Source organism: Squalius cephalus (genome assembly GCF_949319135.1).
Source record: "Squalius cephalus genome assembly, chromosome: 11".
In the NCBI taxonomy this organism is placed as follows: Eukaryota; Metazoa; Chordata; class Actinopteri; order Cypriniformes; family Leuciscidae; genus Squalius; species Squalius cephalus.
The window spans coordinates 15,732,806-15,754,711 of record NC_137132.1 but is presented as its reverse complement, the minus strand read 5'-3'; the positions used below and the strand labels follow the sequence as shown (position 1 = coordinate 15,754,711).

General features: G+C 36.7%; 2 protein-coding genes across 3 annotated transcripts; both read right to left on the bottom strand.

Annotated features, from left to right (window-relative positions):
• Positions 1-8,634: 8,634 nt before the first annotated feature.
• Positions 8,635-12,845, bottom strand: LOC307167314 (neurogranin-like). Of its 2 annotated transcripts, none has more exons than XM_079886308.1 (3): positions 12,584-12,845; positions 10,416-10,614; positions 8,635-8,750 (listed from the first exon to the last, which is right to left on the bottom strand). In XM_079886308.1, exons 1-3 carry the CDS (start codon positions 12,596-12,598, stop codon positions 8,701-8,703), a joined length of 264 nt encoding a protein of 87 aa, XP_079742434.1. In that variant the 5' UTR covers positions 12,599-12,845; the 3' UTR covers positions 8,635-8,700. The 2 variants fall into 2 exon arrangements, with proteins under 2 accessions (XP_079742434.1, XP_079742433.1); XM_079886307.1 differs by having other exon boundaries at positions 8,635-8,753; positions 12,584-12,751.
• A 230-nt stretch (positions 12,846-13,075) lies between these two features.
• On the bottom strand, positions 13,076-17,932 carry LOC307167313 (uncharacterized protein). The gene is made up of 6 exons (XM_079886306.1): positions 17,867-17,932; positions 17,342-17,514; positions 17,067-17,137; positions 16,915-16,961; positions 15,036-16,494; positions 13,076-13,202 (listed from the first exon to the last, which is right to left on the bottom strand). The coding sequence occupies exons 2-6, from the start codon at positions 17,493-17,495 to the stop codon at positions 13,200-13,202; spliced, it is 1,734 nt and encodes a 577-aa protein (XP_079742432.1). The 5' UTR covers positions 17,496-17,514; positions 17,867-17,932; the 3' UTR covers positions 13,076-13,199.
• Between the last annotated feature and the right edge of the window lie 3,974 nt (positions 17,933-21,906).

Below are 21,906 nucleotides of genomic sequence, written 5' to 3'. Positions count from 1 at the left end.
AAATTGGGGCTCTTAGACAAGGGGATTTTAAAATAGCTGCAAGGAGTTGCTAGGAGAAGAGTGTAAAAGTTTATTTTATTGACTGCCTTTAATTTATATTTCTATTCCGGTTTATACATCAATGGAAACTATAAAAAAGATACAGTGTCCACTTAATAGAAAATAAATGTATGTAGCTATGATCAGATTTTAAAACTGAAAAAAATAAAAAAACTGTTAAGTCTAAGTCATTGGTAGATAATTCAGTATAGACGTTTCAGTGGCAGCCATTAAGTCAATAAGTCAAATCAGTCAATATAAAATTTAACAATGAAATGGTCTCCAGTCCTTAATTTTAATGAGGGTTCAAGGAGGGCTGATTCAAACACTTGATGTATAGTTTACAAAATGAATGAAATGAGAACTTTTTTTGAAGCTGCTATACAACTACTCAAGGACAAGTGCTTAGGTTGAGCACTTAAAAAAAAACTCTCTACTTCACCAACCCCTAATCAGGCCCTCCCACGTGAGCACATTGTAAGCCCCATATATCTTTGACCCACCAGGCCATTACGGATGAAAAGAGGACCTACAGGTTGCTAAGGCATCAGTCTTCAGCGAAAAGGCCTGTTATGCACAAGAGTTGGATGGTTTTGTTAAAAAAAAATCCTAGAGACATTTCAAAATGGATCTAGATTGCCAGTTTCAAATGTATTTATTTTAATAATCAAATAATTAGAGCAATAAAATATAATATTATGTTCCAATATTAAATTAATTTGATTAGCCTATCTTTTTAAAGGGTTAATTCACTCAAAAAATGAAAATTCTGTGATTAATTACCCTCATGTCGTTCCATATGCGTAAGATATTCGTTCATCCTCGGAACACATGAAGATATTTTTTATGAAGTCTGAGAGCTTTCTGTACCCAACTGCCACTTTCAAGACATCAGTGCTGTATCATCAGACATCAGGTAGTAACATCATAAAAGTAAAATCCTAAACGTGCTTTGTTCTGATTTGTCTCGCGTCAACACAACGCATGCGCAAGTGTTCACGAGAGCATCACGACGCATGCGTGTTGTGTTGACACGTGAACAGAGATGAATATTTAGTAAATAAAGTAAAAAAAATAAAAATTCGCAAACAAAGCACTTGCGTCGCTACATAAAATTGAGGCTAAACCACTGGAGTCACATCATGAATTACTTTGACCTTTCTGTGCCTTGAAAATGACTGTAGTGGAAGGGCAGAAAGCTCAGATCGGGTTTGGAACGACATGCAGAATTTTCATTTTGGGTGAATTCTAACCATTTAACCTTAATTATTTGTATTTATTTAATAATTGTATTTGTTTGTGGTTTAACTCTTCGTTGTAAAAATTATTTCCACTGCTGAAAAGAAAAAATGTGCCAGGAATTGTGGCCTAGCCATCACATGTCTGTCTGGGAGCTGATGTCATGTCTTGCAGAGGTCAGCAGCTGCGGTGGTCACAGACCCCACAGACAGAAAGAAATATTCACAATGAGTGTAGCAGAAAACCCTTTGTAGCCTACATAAATATAGAACAAATGAAAGGCTTTAGTATGAATGCTTAAAGTTTTAAAATGAGCTTGTTAATGCCGATTATGAGCAATAGTGATGCTAGTAGCAAACACAGCTATTGCTTAGCACACAATGAAAACATTTCAATTACAACAGATGGCGTTTCTGATAATAGGAGAGCTAAAATTGATGATCCAAACTGGGTATTTGAAATGTTAGCCTCCCACGTAGCAAAAAAAAAAAAAAAAGAGCAGATTATGTATGCAAAATGGCAAAGAATGTCAGAACGAGAAAGCTTTTTAATGGAACATACAGTCTGTTATCCTCAAGGGCCTCCTCTGTTCTTGGTGATCAAAGCTTTAGTACGGCTCTGAGACACAAACACACAAAGCTTGGAATTAGCCTTTGTCCTCTAGAGGATAAAAGTCTTTCCCGGACTCTCTCATCTTGTGAGGAAATCTGTCAAGTAGAGTCAGTGGGAACATCCAAGGTCAATAGTGCACTGAAAGCATGAAAGATCCTCGCACACGTCTCCGCTGGAGAATATCCTCTTGAAGCTATAGTGCACATGCACTGGACTTCATGAGACATGAGAACATTTAACGAGAAAAGAACTTTTAAGTTCCCCCGAGAAACTTTGCATTCACTCATAAAACATTTGCAAATTTTAATGAGAAATTTGTGGTGCTTTTTGATGCTTGCCAACTCCTGGACCATATGCTTTTGTTATATGAAAAAAAAGAAAAAACAGCATTAAGCTACATCTAATTTTGTGCAGAAGGGTCAGTAAATGATGACAAAAGTTTTAATTATTACTCATTTAATTATAAGTTTGAACTATTTCTGTAACTATCATTTCCTGTTAAGAATAATCACAAGTGTTTTTTTATATTATATACTATTATGGTATTTATTAATAATTAGCTTTTATTTTAATATTTTCAGTTTTCAAGTTTAGTTCCTTTTAGTAATTGTATGTGCATTTGTACTTTTATTATTCTTATTTCAGTTTGCATTTGAATAATTTTAGGGCTTCAACTTAAAGGAGAACTCCGGTCAATTTTAACATTGAGCTCATTTTTTTGTACATTTGGAGTGCTGTCAATACAGAGAACAACGACAAAAATCGGTGTTGCCTACACCGTGTTATCAGCTTTTTAAAATTTGCACCCTGTTGACTTCAATGGGGCAAGTTTTAAACCTGCTTTTAGCCTCTTAACATCCTTGATGTGTCATTACAAGTGCACAGGTCATGTGAGTGATTCCTTCGGAGTGAACGCAGGTCAATCTGACTGCAGTAGATGTGAAAGATATGAATAAAAATGATATTTATTTAGCCAGCGCTCATACCTGTATTTACATCCTGTTTTCGGTCAAAGTCCATAGTAATCGATTGTCGAGTTCACGCGCATTGGTTTAGTACCTATGATCATGCGCGTGAACTCAAATAAATATAATTTTTATTCATATCTTTCACATCTACTGCAGTCAGATTGACCCGCGTTCACTCCGAAGGAATCACTCACATGACCTGTGCACTTGTAATGACACATCAAGGATGTTAAGAGGCTAAAAGCAGGTTTAAAACTTGCCCCATTGAAGTCAACAGGGTGCAAATTTTAAAAAGCTGATAACACGGTGTAGGCAACACCGATTTTTGTCGTTGTTCTCTGTATTGACAGCACTCCAAATGTACAAAAAAATGACCGGAGTTCTCCTTTAAACCTATTGTGTTTCAGTTAGTTTGGAAGGCAACTTTACATTTAAGATTATATTTTATCTAATATTTATAGGCCTGGTTTCACAGACAGGGCTTAGATTAAGCCAGGATTAGGCTTTAGTTCTATTAGGACATTTCAGTAGCTTTTATAAATGTGCCTTAGAAAAAAAAAAATTTCTTGAGACAAAACAATGGCAGTGACATATTTAAAGATATATCAGTGCAAGTTGCTTTCAGTTAAAACAGCTCAAACATGCATTTTAGTCCAGGAATAGGCTTACGTCTTGTCTGTGAAACCAGTCAGTTTAGTTTAAAATAATTAAATATATATATATAGATACAGTAGATTAAGCATTGATATGCGTTTGTTGCTGCATGGTAAACTTGTTATACACAGGCTCCCTCTACTGGAGGTTTTGATGTAATGCTACTGTGAAATACAAAAGAGCCAATTAAGCACAAAAACCGAACAGTTCAAAGAGTTTTGAGATTAAAACAGATTTTTCAGATGTGGAGAGTAGTCTAATTTCAGCGCCATTCCACGACTGATGCTATGAGATTCTACAGATGTAGCAGCCAGCCAGTGCTAATGCTAACTGCACATGTTTCTGTGAGGCAAAACAGTAACTGGCTTTAACAATTATGCAAATCCACTCTCCTTTTTTGTGTTAAAACACACTCGCACACATTTTCAAGTGTAATTTGATCTTTCACAGGCTATAAATAAATAATATGTGTGTGGTGTGCAGGTTAGCTGAATGTTTTTGGCGGTATGGCAGCTGTCAGGTCGGCGTTGTCAGCGGCAGTCTGTTGAGGGCAGGAATCATGGGACACACAGCAGCAGTCTGAGAGAGAACTGTCTTATGGCACTTTGTGTTGCCATAGGCAACCTGTAAAAATCCTGTTAGGAGACTGTAAGTCCTGGAGCCAGTGACAGAATTAATTCTGGGGAGGTTACATTGGAGCCCCATAAAGGCCTGTACGCGGAGGAGGGAATGTGGGCGACTGAGTTCAAGCGATCATTTCTCACCCGGGGAGGAAGAAAAGTTGAGCCACACAAAGAAATGACAATTATGGCAGGTCTTTGTTGCTGTGCGGAGGACACCTTGTCCAGTTTTTCCTCCTGCCTATCCAAGTTTAGAAATGTTAAAAGTCAGTAGCCATCGAATATTGATCGAAAGCCACTTGATTTGAGGAAATCAACTTCATAAAGTTAGGCTTACAACATCAAATGTAATCAGTCACTGTGAAATATTAAAGGGGAGGGGACCTATTATGCAAAATTCACTTTTACATGGTGTTTGAACATAAATGTCTGTCCCCAGTGTGTGTACACAACCACCATATTATGGGAAAAATCCACCCACTCCTTTTTTAATCCACATAAATCATAAGCAGTGTCTCCGAATAAGCCGTTTGCAGTTTCTATGCAATGTGACGTCACATTACAGAGGCCCCTCACATGACTTGCCATGTTTATCTCCTTGCCAGAGCATTAAACAGCAGCATTTAAGTAAGAAATGTATTCTCATTAAAGCTACTAAAGTTATTCAATCAAGAGCACTGAGTGATCTTCTGTTTTTCTTTTGTTGTTTTATTTACATTAACAGCATTTATAGTAGAAGGTACTGTATATTACGCTGCTTTCACTTTAATACACAGATCTAATATAGGCTACACATGTGATTTCTTTACTTGCTGTTTACGTCAACGTTCACAGATATAACTGACTGTTTATGTGAACTTTATGTGTTTTTGACACAACCTTGTGTGTATTTGACAGTTTAAGAGCAATAAGACGTGAAAGAGAACTTAGTTTAACATCTAGCTTTCTGTGAGCGTGCTTCAGAAAACCATATATCAGAAGTTAGACTGATATGGCTTTAAAACGCATGCAGATAATAAACTTTCATGATATTGAAGAACTGCAATGTCACATGAGCGTGACCACGATAGAGATAATTATTCTACAATATAAATAATAATCAAAACCAAACAGATGTTTTTTTAGTTGTTGGCAGAGTATCCGAGGCACGAGCTAAAGGCACAGCACTATTCTGGAAAGCGGGGTGGGAGCAGCAGCTCATTTGCATTTAAAGATACATGCATGAAAACAACATGTTTTTCTTTCCCACTCAAAAATGGGCATTTACAACATGGTATTATAAATAATCTATGGGGTATTTTGAGCTGAAACTTCAGACACATTCTGGGGACACCTGAGACTTATATTAGCCTACATCTTGTAAAAAGGGGCATAACAGGTCCCCTTTAAAACATTCAAAGCAGGATTTATGAAGTCACTTTAGTATGGAGAATGTGATTCGTTGTGTGTGATAAATGCCCACATCAGCTGAGACACAAGATTAACGGTGTGCCGTATGTCTTTAATTATGAAGCGCAGTACACAGTCTAATTAAGTGCAGCTCTTTATGTAATGGCTGAGTGATTAACATTGTCATGGAGAAATAGATTCACTATTTATGTTCTCAAACCTCTTAATCTTAAAGGGATAGTTCACTTTGAAATTAAATTTTGGTATGTTTTAGCTTACCTCAAGGGCATCCAAGATGTAGGTGTCTTTTTTTGCGCAGTAGTTTCAATTTTGATATTTTTAGGTCAAACCGTTCTTGTCTGTCAGTCATATCATGCAGGTCTATGGTCACTGTCTCAAAGAGCATGCACAAAGTCCAAATTAAAACAATTCCCCATCGTCCAAATTAAACACTTCCCCATCGTAAGTACACATTGATGGCCTAAGACACGAAACGAGCGGTTTGTGTGAGAAAACGAACAGTATTTATATCGTTTTTACCTCTTATACACAGCACACGTCCAAGTGATCTGAGGGCGCGCGCGCATCCTGGTGTGTGACGTGTGCGCAGACTGGTGCATAGATATATACACTAGATGTCGCCTTGGCTACGGCAGTTCTTAACGAATGCCGTAGCCAAGGCGACATCTAGTGTATATATCTATGCACCAGTCTGCACCAGATCACTTGGACGTGTTCACCTTAAATTCAAATTTGGTCATTTACTCACCCTTATGTCGTTTTATACCGGTATGAGTTAATTCTGCGTGACACAAAATAAGATATTTTTTCATAAACTTACAATCAATACTGGAGAAGTAAAAGCATATTCACATTCTGTATCTTTATATGCATTTTTAAAAAGTGGGCTCCACCCCCCCCCCCCCCCCCACCCCCAAAGAAACAGAATGTGCACATGGCAGAGTTGTTATTGTTAACTATTTAAAAAAAAATATATATATATATATATATACATATTTTTTTGTTGTTGTTGATTGAAATAAATAAATCTAAACTGAAAATTATAAATATTAGATAAAATATAATCTTACATGTAAAGTTCCCTTCTAAACTAACTGAAATAAAATAGGTTTACATTGAATTGCTAAATTTACTAAAACTGAAATAAGAATAATAAAAATAACAGACCAAAAAATATAAGATTATTCACTGAAAAAAAAAAAAAAACCCACCCTAATATTGTATGGTTGATTCTTAAGTATAGAAATGCACAATTCGTGAGAGAAACTGACCAAATTGCATATTCACTGATTCTGATTCATTCTGACACTGATTCATTATTAGTATTAAACTTTTTTTTAAACTGGACCTTTTGTATTATTTTCTTAAAGGGGTGGTTGATTATGATTTGACTTTTCTAACTTTAGTTAGTGTGTAATGTTGCTGTTTGAGCATAAACAACATCTGCAAAGTTAAGACGCTCAAAGTTCAAAGCAAAGGGAGATATTTGCTTTTAAAGAAATTGCTTTTTAAGGACTACAACAAACGGCTGGTAGAGACTACACCACATTCCTCCCGGGTTAGTGACATCACTAACCCTAAAATTTACATAAACCCCGTCCCCGGGAATGCGATTTATAGATTATCATGACAGAATTTGCTAATCAATGACTAGAAGATAGTTAACTCCACATCAGCTAAACTTAAACATAAACAAAAAAAGTTTTTGAAATTTTCAGGACACAAGCTGTTGTAGCTCCGCCCTCTGTGCCGGGAGCAGCAGCTCATTTGCATTTAAAGGGACAGACACAAAAACGGTGCATTTTTGCTCACCCTTAAAAAGTGACAATTTTAACATGCTATATAAAAATATCTGTGGGGTATTTTGAGCTGAAACTTAACATACACACTCTGGGGACATCAGAGACTTATTTTACATCTTGTGAAAAGAGCATTATACCACCCCTTTAATAATATAATGCTTTAAAAAAATGTTTATTATAAATATTTTTGTAACTAAACATTTTATCGAGATTGCCTTTAGTCGCGAGTATAATCACAACATAGGCTAGCACCATCTCACATATCTTACTGTTTACTTATTATATATATCAAATGATATTATCAAACAATATTTCTTTGAGAGTTCTTTTTGTTATAGCTTTGCTACATGCACATTTATCAGAAAATAAGTATATACTGTAATGTTAATGTAAAGTTAATGCTATTATAGCTATAAGCCTAAATGCTGATTTGATTGGGCATGTGGCATTTTGACCTTGATAAATGACTGTCCAGGTCTCATTAGCACAGCCTTCCAGCTGTGAGCCCTCCAGCGAGATGCTCCAGCAGGACTAATGAGACTGATGTGTAGGTTCATATTTCAATTTTTGCTGTTTATATATAACTGTCTGTTTGTTATCAGACTCTTCAAAAGACTAATGATCAGCCCCTGACTGCAAATCATTTTCAATGCATGCAACACACATTTCTGAGCTTTTATTCGCTTTTCAACTGATACAGAGCTCGATGCTGATGTCAACATGCAAGGTGATCTTAGCTATCACTCATTAAGCTGTTAACTCAATTTCTATACTTCTAATGATATGCACTACCTTAAAGGAAGAATAAATCATTTTACAAATTAAAGTAAATTGAAATAAGTCGATCTAGCCATGCCATATGCTGCTTTGGAAGCTCTGATTTCAACATATTACAGGGTGCAAACCAAACAAACAGTCAACACAATTATAAACAACTAATAACATTCCATTTCATGACAATAAACTAATTGAACATCTTATCGTGATAGTGGCTACATGGTCAAATCAAGGCAATCATAAACATACTACCACAGAAAAGGAATATCAAGTTACAAAAAATGACAAAACTCAATCATGATGCATTATTTTAAGTCTACTTGACTGTCTGACTGAAGAAGCCTGTGTTAATTTCTCGTACAAATATCAGATATACAGTATACAGGTGCCTTTTGTGGGATGCAAAATCATGCTGGAGCAGAAATTCACCCAGACTGGATAAGAAGCAGAAAATAGAGAAAGAGTTCACACATCAGACATATCCAGCCTAATTTCACTACTTTTGTCGACAAGAAAAAAAAAAAAAAAAAAAATCCCTGGAGAAAGCATCCTATATGTCATCCACCTTGAGAAAGGTCTTCATTGCTCTGGACCAGATGTGGCATCTGTCTCTACTCCGTCTGTTCCCCCTGCTTGCAAAACACACACTTTTATTAGGTTTACAGTACTTGAATATTTCAGTTTGTCAACAAACAGCTGTCTAGTCAACTGTGATGATGTAACATCACTCGCTGCAATATTTTTTTTGTAGATTTCCATTACAAATATCTAAAAAAAAAAAATCTAAAAAGAATACACTCATAACTATAAAGGTTCCAAAAGAGGGGTTTACGCAGTGATTGCATAGAAGAACCATTTTCGCTTCCCCAAAAACCTTTCAGTGAACAGATCTTAAAAGATGTTTTTCTTGTTTTAAGCATAAACTCAGTTAATTTTGAGAAGAAAGCAAGATTTAATATCTTAAGTCATTTTGCTTCTCAAGTAAATGTATCTTGATTTAAGAATGTTTAGATATCTGTACTGGAAAACAAGACAAAATTACTGAGTAAGAAAATATTTTGTTGCAGTGCTTGATAGCTTGGCATTCATCACAAAATATATGTGACAAAGCTTTACTTATTGATTTATTTTGCCAGAATAGGAGTGGATCTTAGCCGGTCTTTTTGTCGGAGTAAAACAGAGCACAGCCTCATTTCGGCGATGCAGATGCACCTGAGGATATAAATAACACTTCCATACATAAAATGCTTAGCAACCGAGAACTGGGTTGATGTTGCTCGGGAAAGGCCTAAATTCGGCACAGAGGTGGGGTAGAGTGAAGCGGCACAGCTGAAGGAGAGATATTTGGGCCCGGCTGGAGTTTGGAAGGACACCTTCATTCTCATTGCTTGCCCCACTTTTTTCATCAAATGACCAGATTTGCTTAGTTCCTCCTCAAAGGATGACGCAGATGAAGATAGTTCAGATGGAAGCTTTGGTGTGAGAATATCAACGGTCTTTCCATCAGCGCTGGCCTATTTGTTGCTTCAAATTAGAATCTCAACACATCTCTGGGGATCAACCAATCGAGAACCGTTTGCATATTTACTGAGCGGAGGGAAACTTTTCGTGCAGAACAAAACACATTACCCCAAAGAAAATTGAAAGGGGGATAAATCTGCGCAAGGCTTTAATATTGAGTCCTGGAATTGTGGAGGCTTAAGCCACCCACAAAAGAAATTAGATTTGAAAGATCTGTCTCAACAAACTGAGATAATAGAGAATACAGAGTGACTCTGTGGACTCCATTGGCTGTCTGTAAATCGGTGAAACGGCCGCAATCTTTTAACAATCAGGGAAAATGATAGATGTGCTCATTGCAACTTGATTAAGAAAATTATTATCCAAAGCACTCAGAGGGTAATTAAAAAGCACACTTGTGCATGTCTTGTTTACTCAGTATAAAGATATGACTCATTAAACACAACTGATGGATTTTTCATTTTGTTCCATTTTTCCATTTGATGATTTTTTTTTTTTTCATATGCTATAGTGGTCTGGTCACAATATTTTAATCTTTTTTATTCTAAATCTTTGGTACACATTACAGAAAAAGGGTTAACCAACATACTCTTGAACTCTCATTAAAGTTCAAAGCTCTAATTGTTTACTTCAGATCTCAAAGCCAAATTCTGCAAGGATCTGTGTGGGTTTTTAAGTGTCTTGCCAAGCTGAGTTGGATCAAGATAGCTGGCGACCTCTGCACCATGTGGGATGGTGGGATGGCTCTTTGACTGTTGGGGACAGTGACTGACCTGAGTCCCCTTGGCTGCCGTTGAGGGCCTCACCACTGCTGCTCACCTCCTCATTGGGCTTTTCCCCAGGTTTCATCTTCTTCCGGGTCATATGACCACGGAAGCCGGCCTGGATTTTGGCGGCCGCCTTATTGGCCTCTGGGTCATCCAATGGGATGTCCATGATGTCCTCTTCCTCTTGTGGCTGGCTGCATTCCTCCTACCAGGGATGAACAATAATTTCACCAGGGGTGTAATGCATATTGATTTTGCTCTTTTATAATATGAATCAGAATCCACTGAGATCTTATATACCACCCTAGTGGGTTTAGCATGATGTATCTCATGCCCATCTAAGCCCCCTTGCAATGAATCACTATCCATCAGCTCTACAGAAACTTTTTTAGGACCAGCTTCTCCTGCACATCTACAATCACCAACTGAATGATCATGTTGGATTATCAAAATAACCTTTCAGTGACCAGTTTTTAAAAGAACCATTTCTTTCTTAATGAGAAGAAAATGTTAATAATCTGAACAAACCTTTTCCACTATAAAGCACCTTTTGTGAAACGGAAAGGGTCCATACATTTTTGTTAAACAGAAAGTTGATCATGGAACTATACAGATGCCAACAAAGAACCTGTGAGAAACCTATTACCTGTACCTAATGAAAATAAAATGAACAGAAATGTACTAAAACCTAACCACCTGACCAACTGTGACCAGCTTCCTGCGCTCTGTGAAGCATGTAATCGCACATCATTAAAGAGTGTGTGGTGGGTTGTGATGTTATTTGTCTCTTTATGTCTTCCTGAAGCTGTGAAACCACATGCTTTCTCCCACAACAACCAACATAGCATATGTAAAATGGCTCAGCAGAGGCAGGTTGGCAGTCTTTAAACAGCTTGTGTGAAGAAGATGAGCAGAAGTCCATTGTAAAACCCTGTCCACCCACTTTTGAACTAAGAATCAGCCTCTTTTCATATTAACCAAGCATTTGCCAAAATGCTCTTACATGGCCACATGCAGAGGCGTTCCGCAATCCCCTATAAATAAGCATCTGTTCATTTTACTGCTTCCTCATGACTGTGTATGATTACCCATGGATCACCTCTAATGAAACTATGCAGTCACAAGCCTTTCCCATGTCTATACCAGTCCATTTAAAGGATATGATGAAAGATTTGTCATATGCATAAACAGCAAGCAGAAATGATTGAGGTCTCAGCACAAGGACGTCTTAAGCCCATGAGCTCACATATTTGTTAATTGTTGACACCAATCCATGCACAATAACTAAATTCATTTTGTTTTTCACTATTATAATGGCACTTTATAATGCCAATTTCTGTCTAAACAGGATAAAACTTTGCATGCTTAAATAGAATTAATAAAGTTTTGTGACAATTGGTCAGATAACCTCGTTAAAGGCTGCTGAAAGCTGATTGGCAGCAGATGACAGACACATTTTAAAATATGCAAATGTGCTCACGACCAAACTTGGCATACAAAACAAGAAAAATTATACATACATTTAGCCTACTAAAATTCATTAAAATTACTTACTCTATTATGAGATTATAGCCACACCCTACGTTCTTTACTAGCTTTAGGCAACCATGTTTAATTGAAAGTTCAACATAGTTTTGATTAATATTGGTGATACGACTACTTAAAAAATTAACTATTTGGCTTCTTTTTTTATTTTCAATGGCAAATCCAATATAGCCATTGGAAATAAAATAAATTGAAATAAATAAATAAATAAATAAATTTGGATAGCTATAGCGCCACCATAAAAACAGAGAAAATTTGGGATCTTTTGAACCCTAATAGCTAAAGCATAAAACTGTATAGATCTATTCATATGCTTTTAGCCTACTTTTCAAGGCATGAAATGTAAACGGTTAAAAAGTGTGAAATGATAATGAGCACAAAATATGCATAAAGACATAAACCCACAAAACCTACTGGACATGAAATTTACCGCCATTGAATAAAGTTCCAAAACAAACACGTATCTGCAAAATAAGTTTAACGTTACTATTTCCTAAACAAGCACGGAAAAGGTTAAAGGATGTTTCAATGTACCACTCATTCATTATCAAACTGGTTCAGTTTTTAAAAAGGATGTTTAATATTAATTAAATACTTAAAAAAAAGAAAAGAAACTTGTCAGTACTTACGACATGACAATCCATGACGCGCAATTACAGACGCTGATAAACGTGTTTTCGTCTCGTGCAAGTGCAACAGAGCGTAAACCTCCTCACAGGGCAAAATACCTTGGTCGAATACTCCTCTCCTCCAACTATCCTTATAATTTGTCTTTTAGGGTGGGAGGAGAGAGAGAGAGAGAGAGAGAGAGAGAGAGAGAGAGAGAGAGAGAGAGAGAGAGAGAGAGAGAGAGAGAGAGAGAGAGAGAGAGAGAGAACGCGTGCGCGCGCTAAGGAGCGAGAGAGCGCGCGAGCATCATCATTTTGACACCACTGACAGGTCGGTCTTTACTCATTGCAAATATTTTGTTTAATGTTTATGTTTACAGTGCCATTATTCTCACTTTCCTGTAACCTGCTACCAAAATGATCAGAGATTCTTGGTTTAGCCTGGCAGTGGAGAAAAATGAGATAGAAAAGGGACACACCAGGGTCTACACCAATTTTATTACATTACTTCTAATATGCATGCACAGTCCAAAATATTGCTGAGGGCTATCATCATAAACTGAGAAAATGCTAGAAGCAGCCCCTCCACATCTCAGTCAGTCCCACACAGTCCGTGCCTCCTCCACCCTGTGGCAATTTACTGTAGAGTAAGACAAACAGACAGTAAATCCATTGCCCTTTATTTCTCTAGAACAGTGCTCCATCTCCTGCCTCCTACCCTACCAAGATTAAAGAGAGAACATGCAGCTCTGTGCTGTAATGGTATCACTTCTCTTTTCTTGGCATCTGTTGGATGTGTAAGGCTGGGAGCTAATAAAGTCGGTTCACAGAGCATGGAAGTGTTAAAACAGAGTTTCCTAGAAGAAGATGAGGTGACTTTACAGTCGTGCCAGAGATTGATGATAGCCATGAATATTGTTCCTGAAAATAGAAACTACATGATTCCCTTGCCCCTCCTACAGCATATAAAGTCATTGGACAAGAGTTGATATAGGTCAGGTTAGATGACCTACATTGGAGAGAGCGGAAGAGAGCATTGCTTTAGTGCGTGTCTCTAATTAACCCCTACAGAACTTGAAACACTGCACTTCGGACAGAGGATTGAAAAGTGAAGCAGTTAATTGGGTGCATACAGTATTATGTTTCTTTGGAAACATATCACACAACTCCAAAATCTAGATCAGTTTCTCCCTCGGATAACTGGTTGGTAAAATGTTTCCATGGAAACACCACCAAATCTGTCTCCTTCGAACCCCTTTAAATAAGCATATGGATTTTGTTCTGACCTCTTGGTAAAAGATCTAAACTTCTTTTTGAACATCTCTTTATGAAATGTTGCAAACATTTCTTTAAGTTTATGCTTAATGTTTATATGATGTAAGATGTATGTATAGTTTGAGCTTTTTTTTTTGACTCATGCGGTCTTGTACTCACCAGCTGGACTATTTCAGGACATCTTCAATCACTGTTCTCCAGAGAGGAACAGAGCCATGCTGTTGATCAGACATGTCCTTGAAGATTTTATTTTTACTTATTAACTTGGGACAATAAAAGGAACAGTCTGCATCCAAGTTAAGGATGACGTAGGACTGTTTGATTGTGGCAAAAATCATAATCATGATTATTTTGGTAAATTTTAAAGGAATAGTTCACCAAAAAATGAAATTTATCCCATACTTTATTCACTCTCAAGCCATCCTAGGTGTATATGCCTTTCTTCGTTCAGCCAAACACTATCTGAGTTATATTATAGCATTGCAATGGCATTGAATAGCGCATCCATCATAAAAGTAATCCAAGCCTTTGCCGAAAGCCAGTGATTATAGTTTATAAAGTTTTAAATATGGATATTTTTCTTACAAAAACCCATTGCTTCACTTCACTGGAATAGTATGGATGGATGTATGTGCTTTTTGGAGCCTTAAGATCATGTTGATTTAACACTATTACTCAGTGATTTTGACATCCTGCATTTATTGGAAAAAAAGTTGTATTATTAAAGTCTTATTGGGAGTGGCTTTCCTCGAACTTTAAATCTAGAAAAACAGAAAAACAAATAAAATTAAATAAAAATGTAAAAATGAAATAAAATAATTAATAAAATAAAAATAAATTAGATCAAAATAAATAAGATCATTGTTGTTGTAGTGCACTTCCACAGCCTACTGAAAACTACTAAACATTTAGGGAGGAGCGAAAGCACACAGCTGTAAATAAAAGGGGTGCGCTGGATTTATTAAACAAGACATTTAATAAATCGAGAGCATCATTGCAAAATGGAATGTGGCACAATAATGTACAATAATGTTGTATCTCTCAGATGTTTTACGCCAAAAAACGTAATTCAAAATAAAATATCATTATTCGGCCAGCCTTAAGGATGAGGCTTCTATCACAACATAAAATATAAATTATGCAACCCATTTTTTTTTTTTTTTTATCAAATGGGAAGGGAGTAAAAGAAAAAACTTACCTTTGGTTCACTGCTGTCAGGATTCTCCAGGTTCTCACTTTCAGGTGTTGATTCCTGGCTTTTATCTCTTTGCTCCTCCAACTGATCATCCTGATCTGCATCATTCTCAGTCTGTTCTTGTAACTCAGGATGTTCTTCACCGATAACCTCTGTTTCTCTCTCTAAAGGCCTGGGCTCAGCTTCTTCAGCTTTCTTTGGTTCAGTATCATGGGTTCCAACATCCTCCTCATCCTCAGTTTTCACCATATTTTGCTGAGGTATGTTTGAAATGTCTGGATCCATCTCTTCAGCATCACAGCCATCACTGTCAAGATCACTCCCTTCATTTACATTCTCTGTGTTTAGATCTTTCTCAGATGCTTCCATTTCATCAGTGTTTAAAATTTCATTGCTTATCACATCCTCTGTTACTTCCGATTCACTGTTGTTTAGTTGGGAAACTGGCTTTGGGGTTTCTAAAAGGTCTTCCTCAATTGCATCAATATATTTAGATGTACTCTGTTCATCATGAACCTGATGGTCAGCTTCATCTAGAACATCTATGACTTCACTTTTACTGTCATTTGTTTCATCACCGTAGTCAACATATGCGTCTTTCATTTCCATCAGTGATTTACTATGGATATCAGATGTGGAATCAGCTACATCTTCTACAAAGTCATTGGTGCTGCTGTACTCATGATTGGTCTCTTCCTGATCTTCATTGTCTGGTAAGTCGTCATTTTCTTCAGTATGTTCCTCTGATTCCTGCCCTGCTTCAACTGCACTTTCAGTAACATCTTTTTCAATTGTACTTTTTGATGAATCCTCTACATAAACCTGCTCAGTGCTCTTTTTCTCAGAGTCAGTGTCTTCTAATAAAGTATCAACCATTTCTGAGACTCCCTGTTCAACATCTTCAATATGGCCATCATCTCCAGACATTTCATTTGGTGGTTTGCCTACATCTTGCTCAATATGTGAAGGGGTTTCAACAAAAGATTCATCTTGTGATTCCGACTGTTCTCTATTCGGAGGCGATGGATTTGGACTTCCCAGGTCTCTGTTGGCCTCAGTAGATTCAGATGGGTGGCTTATCTCTTCAGCACATACATCCACATTTGCTAGACCACCAAAAGCAGGCAGAGGTGTAGGCTCAAGTTCGGATCTGCAGATATCAATACCTGCAGCTTCTTTTGCGACCTCTTCATCTTTCATTAGGCCTACCTCTGATGTTTGCTCTGGAATACCGCTGGGGTCCTTCAGCTCTTGAGCACATATATCAACATCTGCTGTTCCCACATAGGGAATATCTGCAGCAGGTTTGTGTTCCCTCTCACTGGATTCCTCATCGAGCTTCTTTTCTAACTCATATTTTTGCTTTACTTCAGTGTCCTCTGAATTATTAGTGTTGAGGTCTTTTAATGCAGAACGTTGGGTTTCATTGTTTCCAAAAGTTTCAGAACGACCAGTGTTGTTTCTGAAAATTGACATGTTAGAAGGTAATTTTATATGCAACAGTGATTAATAATACAAGTAAATAAAAGCACAAACAAGTACAACAGGAGTAATAAATGAATCCTTATGTACAACCCAGATGCATATCTGTGCTCTGACACTACAATCAATCGTCGAAAGCCGCCCTCGGCTTGATCAAATGATCGAAGCCCTGCCTCAGAGACGGAGAGCCACCCGCAGAGCTTCATCATGCTATAATGTTTTAAACCTGCTGCACTGCAAGAATGTACAACCAGAATAAAGGAAATCAAACCAAAACTACAAGTTTTACTGTCTAAATTTTCATCTAAAATCTCACTCTGTCTTCATTTCGATTCTTCTCTCATCTGGATAACTGTTAGGGAGAGTGAAAGAGTGAAATCACATTTTCTCATCCACACACCTTGTATTTATTTGAGGTAAAATGGAGTTTCCTTGTACTGATGTGCCCTGTTTTGAAAAGAACAAACAACACATGCATGTTAGAAGGAATAACTTTAAAATAATCTAAAGGTCTTTTAAATAATCTAAAGTTTTGTCTTATTTTTTAGATACCTTAAACGAGTGATTATTGTAGAACCTATCTTCCATCTTTGCACCCCACTCTGCTGGGTCGAGTCCACTTTCTGGAACAAAACACATTCATTATGTTCAAGAATGCATTGACTATATAGATATAATAAAATTAGCCATTGCAAACAAAATTATTTCTGCCTTGGACAAAGACATACTGTATAAGCCAGCAATGACTAACTCATACTGTATATGAGTAACTCATATATTATCAAACACTATTAAACATCAGGATCCAAGGAAACCATCTCAGTCACCTTCTCTGGCTTTAAGAAGCTCTGTGAAGTAGAGAGCAGCAAAGGTAGGGATGTCTCCAGGCTGGTCTCTCAACACTTCTCTGGCCAGACCCTCCAATAAATTCCCAAAACCTTTAGGGATCCGCAGGTTTGTGTTGGAGAAGGGAACAGACATCTTGTACAGCACCTCAAGTCTGATGAATAAGTAAAAAAAAAATAGGGAAAAGACACATTCATTAACCATTAATGGTGTTGACAGGCTAATTTACTATTCATTTCCCACAAAATAATGTAATACAATTATTTAGTTTAATTTCATCAAGATGTTTAGTTTTACTGCATAACATACACATATTGGCATTGACATATTTGTGCTGAAAGTCATCAAGATGAAAGACAAACAGGCGGGGTTTTTATCAGTAAAATGAACGACATATTCTAACAATTGTTCTGACAAACCCACATTTTCTTGTTTGGTTGAATCGATAGTCACAATAATTATATATTTAATAATTTTGCAAGGTGGACTGGCGTGATGTATCTTACCAGTTAAAACCAAACGAGCTGAATGTTGTCAACCGTTGCTATGCAACAAGCACGTGGTTCCAACTACTGAAAGCGGAGAGGGTCAAAACGATTCAGATTCAAGTAACAGGTTCAAGTAACATGTATTGGTATGTTAAAATGTCAGTAATATTAGTAGTACTAGTATACCAATATAGATATTTAAACACGTCATATAAAATGTAGGAATAAAATACAACAACAACTATACAAAACCAAAGAAACATTTATTTATTTATTGCCAAACATTAAACAAAACATTAAAAAGCTTTCAGTACAATTTAAGAATCGAATTGCTGGGTATTCGGTAGCATTAATGTAGCTATGGGTAACAGGTGATTTTACTCAGGTCAATTCCTCAGGATTACCTGAGAAACATTTCCCCTCACAATATTTCAGCTATGTGCCTCATCTTTTCTGTCTGCTCTTGCATGCTCGATTCGCGAATCGCGAGTCAATTAAATGTTCCTAACTTCAAAAGCGATTCACAATTCAGTCTGAATCATTCAAACAGTTCCCAACAACGTTGGAAGCGGTTTCTTACAAAGAACAAAAACAAAGGTTGAAGTTGATATTTCCCAAAAATCAATTAAAACCAAAACTGCAAATGCATTCTGTCGTTCATCGATGAAGTTCATGAAATTCAACACCTGGCTGCGTTTGCAGCAACGCATAAGTTACTGCAGGTAAATACATTTTCCAACAGCATCAAAACAATAGCTAACAGTACAGTTAATATATGTTTTTGACCATATACCTCAAACACCTTTCATTGTCCTCCTAACCCCGCTGAATGTGTGAACGAATGCTTGAATGAATTCAAAGGCATTTCTAAGTTTTCTAACCTTTCCTTCATCCGTAGTAGTAGGGCACAGTTCCCTGCAACAAGGCTACCCATGTAGTGTGTAGGATGGTTTGGGGCACGTTCCCCCTGGAATTCACTTTTTTTTTTTTTTTTTTAATTTAAGACGGTTTGAACTTTTTTTTTGTAGCCTACTATTGGGGGTAAAAAAACAGATTTGTGTAATTGGAATTTAAACTATAAATTACTTTAACCATTCTTTTGAAGTCACCATGAAATCAAAATTATTTATATATATTTAAAAAAATGGTATATTTTAGTATTTATTAAACATGACTTATCTGTGCACATCACTAGTAGTATTTTTTTTATTCATGTGTCTTGTCTTCTCTGATGACGTGTTTACTGGCGTGAGGGCGGGACAACCTGTCACTCACATGACATCACAGCAATAGCGAACCACAACCATAATTAACCTACATTGTTTCTTGTTCAAGAAGCTGTTTTACTTGTGTCACAATTGGTGGGGTGAATTAAGGCTATAGCAACTTCCGTTTCATTTCGCCTTAAAGTCATAGATCTTCCTGGTCAAAAAAGGCAAAGATGCCAACAAAGCAAAAAAAAAAAAAAATATATATAGCCTATATTTTTTTATGAGTTACAAACTACGGTGACGCTGCCACATACATATTATTTTTTCCCCTCAATTATGTCGCGATAACGAGATCTTATGCCGTTAAAACAACATATTTTCTCGTAATAACGAGATCTTGTGTCGTAATAACGCGATGTTATGTCATTTTAACGACATCTTTTCTCGCAATAACGAGATGCTATGTCATTAAAACGACATATTTTCTTGGCCTTATAAGGACGTGTAGTTATGTACAAAATATGCCTTTATCCACATAAAATTGATAGCCTATCACGCTTTTATCACACTTCTACCTTCAAAAAATAGTAGCAGCCCCCAATCAGAGGTGAACCTACACTGAATGGGGGCCCCAGGCAAAATTAATCAATGAGGCCCTTTTTTAAAATATATTTTATATAGGCCTATAAGGTTTTTTTTTATATAGCCTAATGTATTATAAGAATTATTTTTGTTAATAGGCTATTTTCTTCATTATCTAGAGATATAATTAAACAAAATGTAGTCAAAACACATCTAACAGAACATAGCCTAAGTTGTTTATTTTTTACAACATTGTGTTCTTTATTTTTTTAAGTTAACAAAATGTCAATCTTCGTCCTTATAACAGAAGATACAATACAATACAAAAATCTTCAAGATACAGCCTACAATCTTCACATGTATAACGGATTGTCACCTTATAAACAGTCCTTTGTGTGGTGGAATAAGCAATGCTATATTGAAATATATCTTAATTTAAACTTTATTTTATTATTTCATTAGTTCATTAACTAATTATGCTATCTCAACTAATTTAATGTAAAGAGCTGGATACTAACTAATTAAATAATGTGTCAAATATTAAATGTAGGCTATTGATTAGAGTTGCCATAGACTAAAGATTTTTCTCAGAGGTGGACAGTAACAAAGTACATTTACTTGAGTACTGAACTTAAAGCTACACTGTTTTAAGTTGATTTTTAGCAAAAAAATACTTTGTTCTTTCAAAATTATACGTTCTCATTAATGTGTAATCACTTCAACCAACTAATTAAGTATTCTCGTAAGTGTATAATCTGCCATTTAGAATACATACGAGCGAGTCGCTCGAATGGCGGAAGCCATGTTGCGCATCCATCTTGAAAATATATTAGACAAAGAGTGACATACCTGGAAATTCAAGCTTGGCCTTTCGCGTTTTTACACTCAGTGGCACCGAGACGAATGCGAGAGGGAGATTACTCGCGACTGCCGGCAGATTTGAAATAATACGGCCACCGTAGGAGTTAAAACGCCCTCGGAATGGGAGGGGCTAGAAAGTAATATTCAGTTGGTAGTCATATACAATTTCACCGCTAGATGGGATAAATCCTACACAGTGTAGCTTTAAGTACACTTTTTGAGTATCTGTACTTTACTTGAGTATTATTTTTTCTGGAAACTTTTTACTTTAACTTCACTACATTTGAAAGACAAATATCGTACTTTTTACTCCACTACTATTCTGTCAGGTCCTTGAGTAGAAAGCAGTAATGTCAGTCGGGATGATTTTGGTTGCAGGGACCCGCAGAGGTTGCATTTTTGCAGGGGTTGCACTTTGGCTGGAAATGAAAGTCGGATTGATGTTGGTTTCTGACATCAACCCGATTTTCATTTTCAACCACAATACAACGTCTGTCCAACGTTGGAGATTAATATCAATCTGGCGTTGGATTCTGACATCAACCTGATTTTCATTTTCAACGTTGGGTTTGGTCTTCTAAATGCAAATTTTTTCATTGTTTTGGTGCACACTAGCTTATAGATAACAGTAAGGCTAACATATTCATAAAAGCCAAAAAACTTTAAATAGGGCAGTATTTGAGGGAACAGCCATTTGGGTGTCCGAAACCTTTGTGGACGTTATTGAGTGCACTTATTCAATCTCACATTCAATCCAACTACTGGAACTGTGTTCTAGAAATAAATTTGATATTGATATGAGGGTAGGTAGGCAGGCAGATTCAGAGGCATAAGGTAGGCCTACTGTAAGTATTACAAACAACAATGCAACAATAATAAAACAATGCATTGAAATTTACTTTTGATACTTAAGTACTTTTAAAAACAAGTACTTCTGTAGGCCTACTTAAAGGAGAACTCCGGTCAATTTTAACATTGAGCTCATTTTTTTGTAAATTTGGAGTGCTGTCAGTACAGAGAACAACGACAAAAATCGGTGTTGCCTACACCGTGTTATCCTCTTTTTAAAATTTGCACCCTGTTGACTTCAATGGGGCAAGTTTTAAACCTGCTTTTAGCCTCTTAACTTCCTTGATGTGTCATTACAAGTGCCCAGCCATGTGAGAGATTCCTTCAGAGTGAACACGGGTGAATCTGACTGCAGTAGATGTGAAAGATATGAATAAAAATGATGTTAATTCAGCCAGCGCAAATACCTGTATTTTCTTCCTGTTTTCGGGCGAAGTCCGAAGTAGTCGATTGTCGAGTTCACTCGCGTGATAACCTATGCGCGTGAACTCGACAATCGACTACTTCGGACTTCGCCCGAAAACAGGAAGAAAATACAGGTATTTGCGTACAGGT

Excerpts from the sequence above, each read along its gene's own strand:
- LOC307167313 (XM_079886306.1), bottom strand. The coding sequence starts at position 17,495 with ATGTCTGTTCCCTTCTCCAACACAAACCTGCGGATCCCTAAAGGTTTT. Across the intron at positions 17,138-17,341 it reads GCTTCTTAAAGCCAGAGAAG|AAAGTGGACTCGACCCAGCA; the intron begins GTGACTGAGATG and ends GTTTTGTTCCAG. Across the intron at positions 16,962-17,066 it reads ACAATAATCACTCGTTTAAG|GGCACATCAGTACAAGGAAA; the intron begins GTATCTAAAAAA and ends TTTTCAAAACAG.
- LOC307167314 (XM_079886307.1), bottom strand. Across the intron at positions 8,754-10,415 it reads CGGCAGCCAAGGGGACTCAG|CAGGGGGAACAGACGGAGTA; the intron begins GTCAGTCACTGT and ends GTGTTTTGCAAG.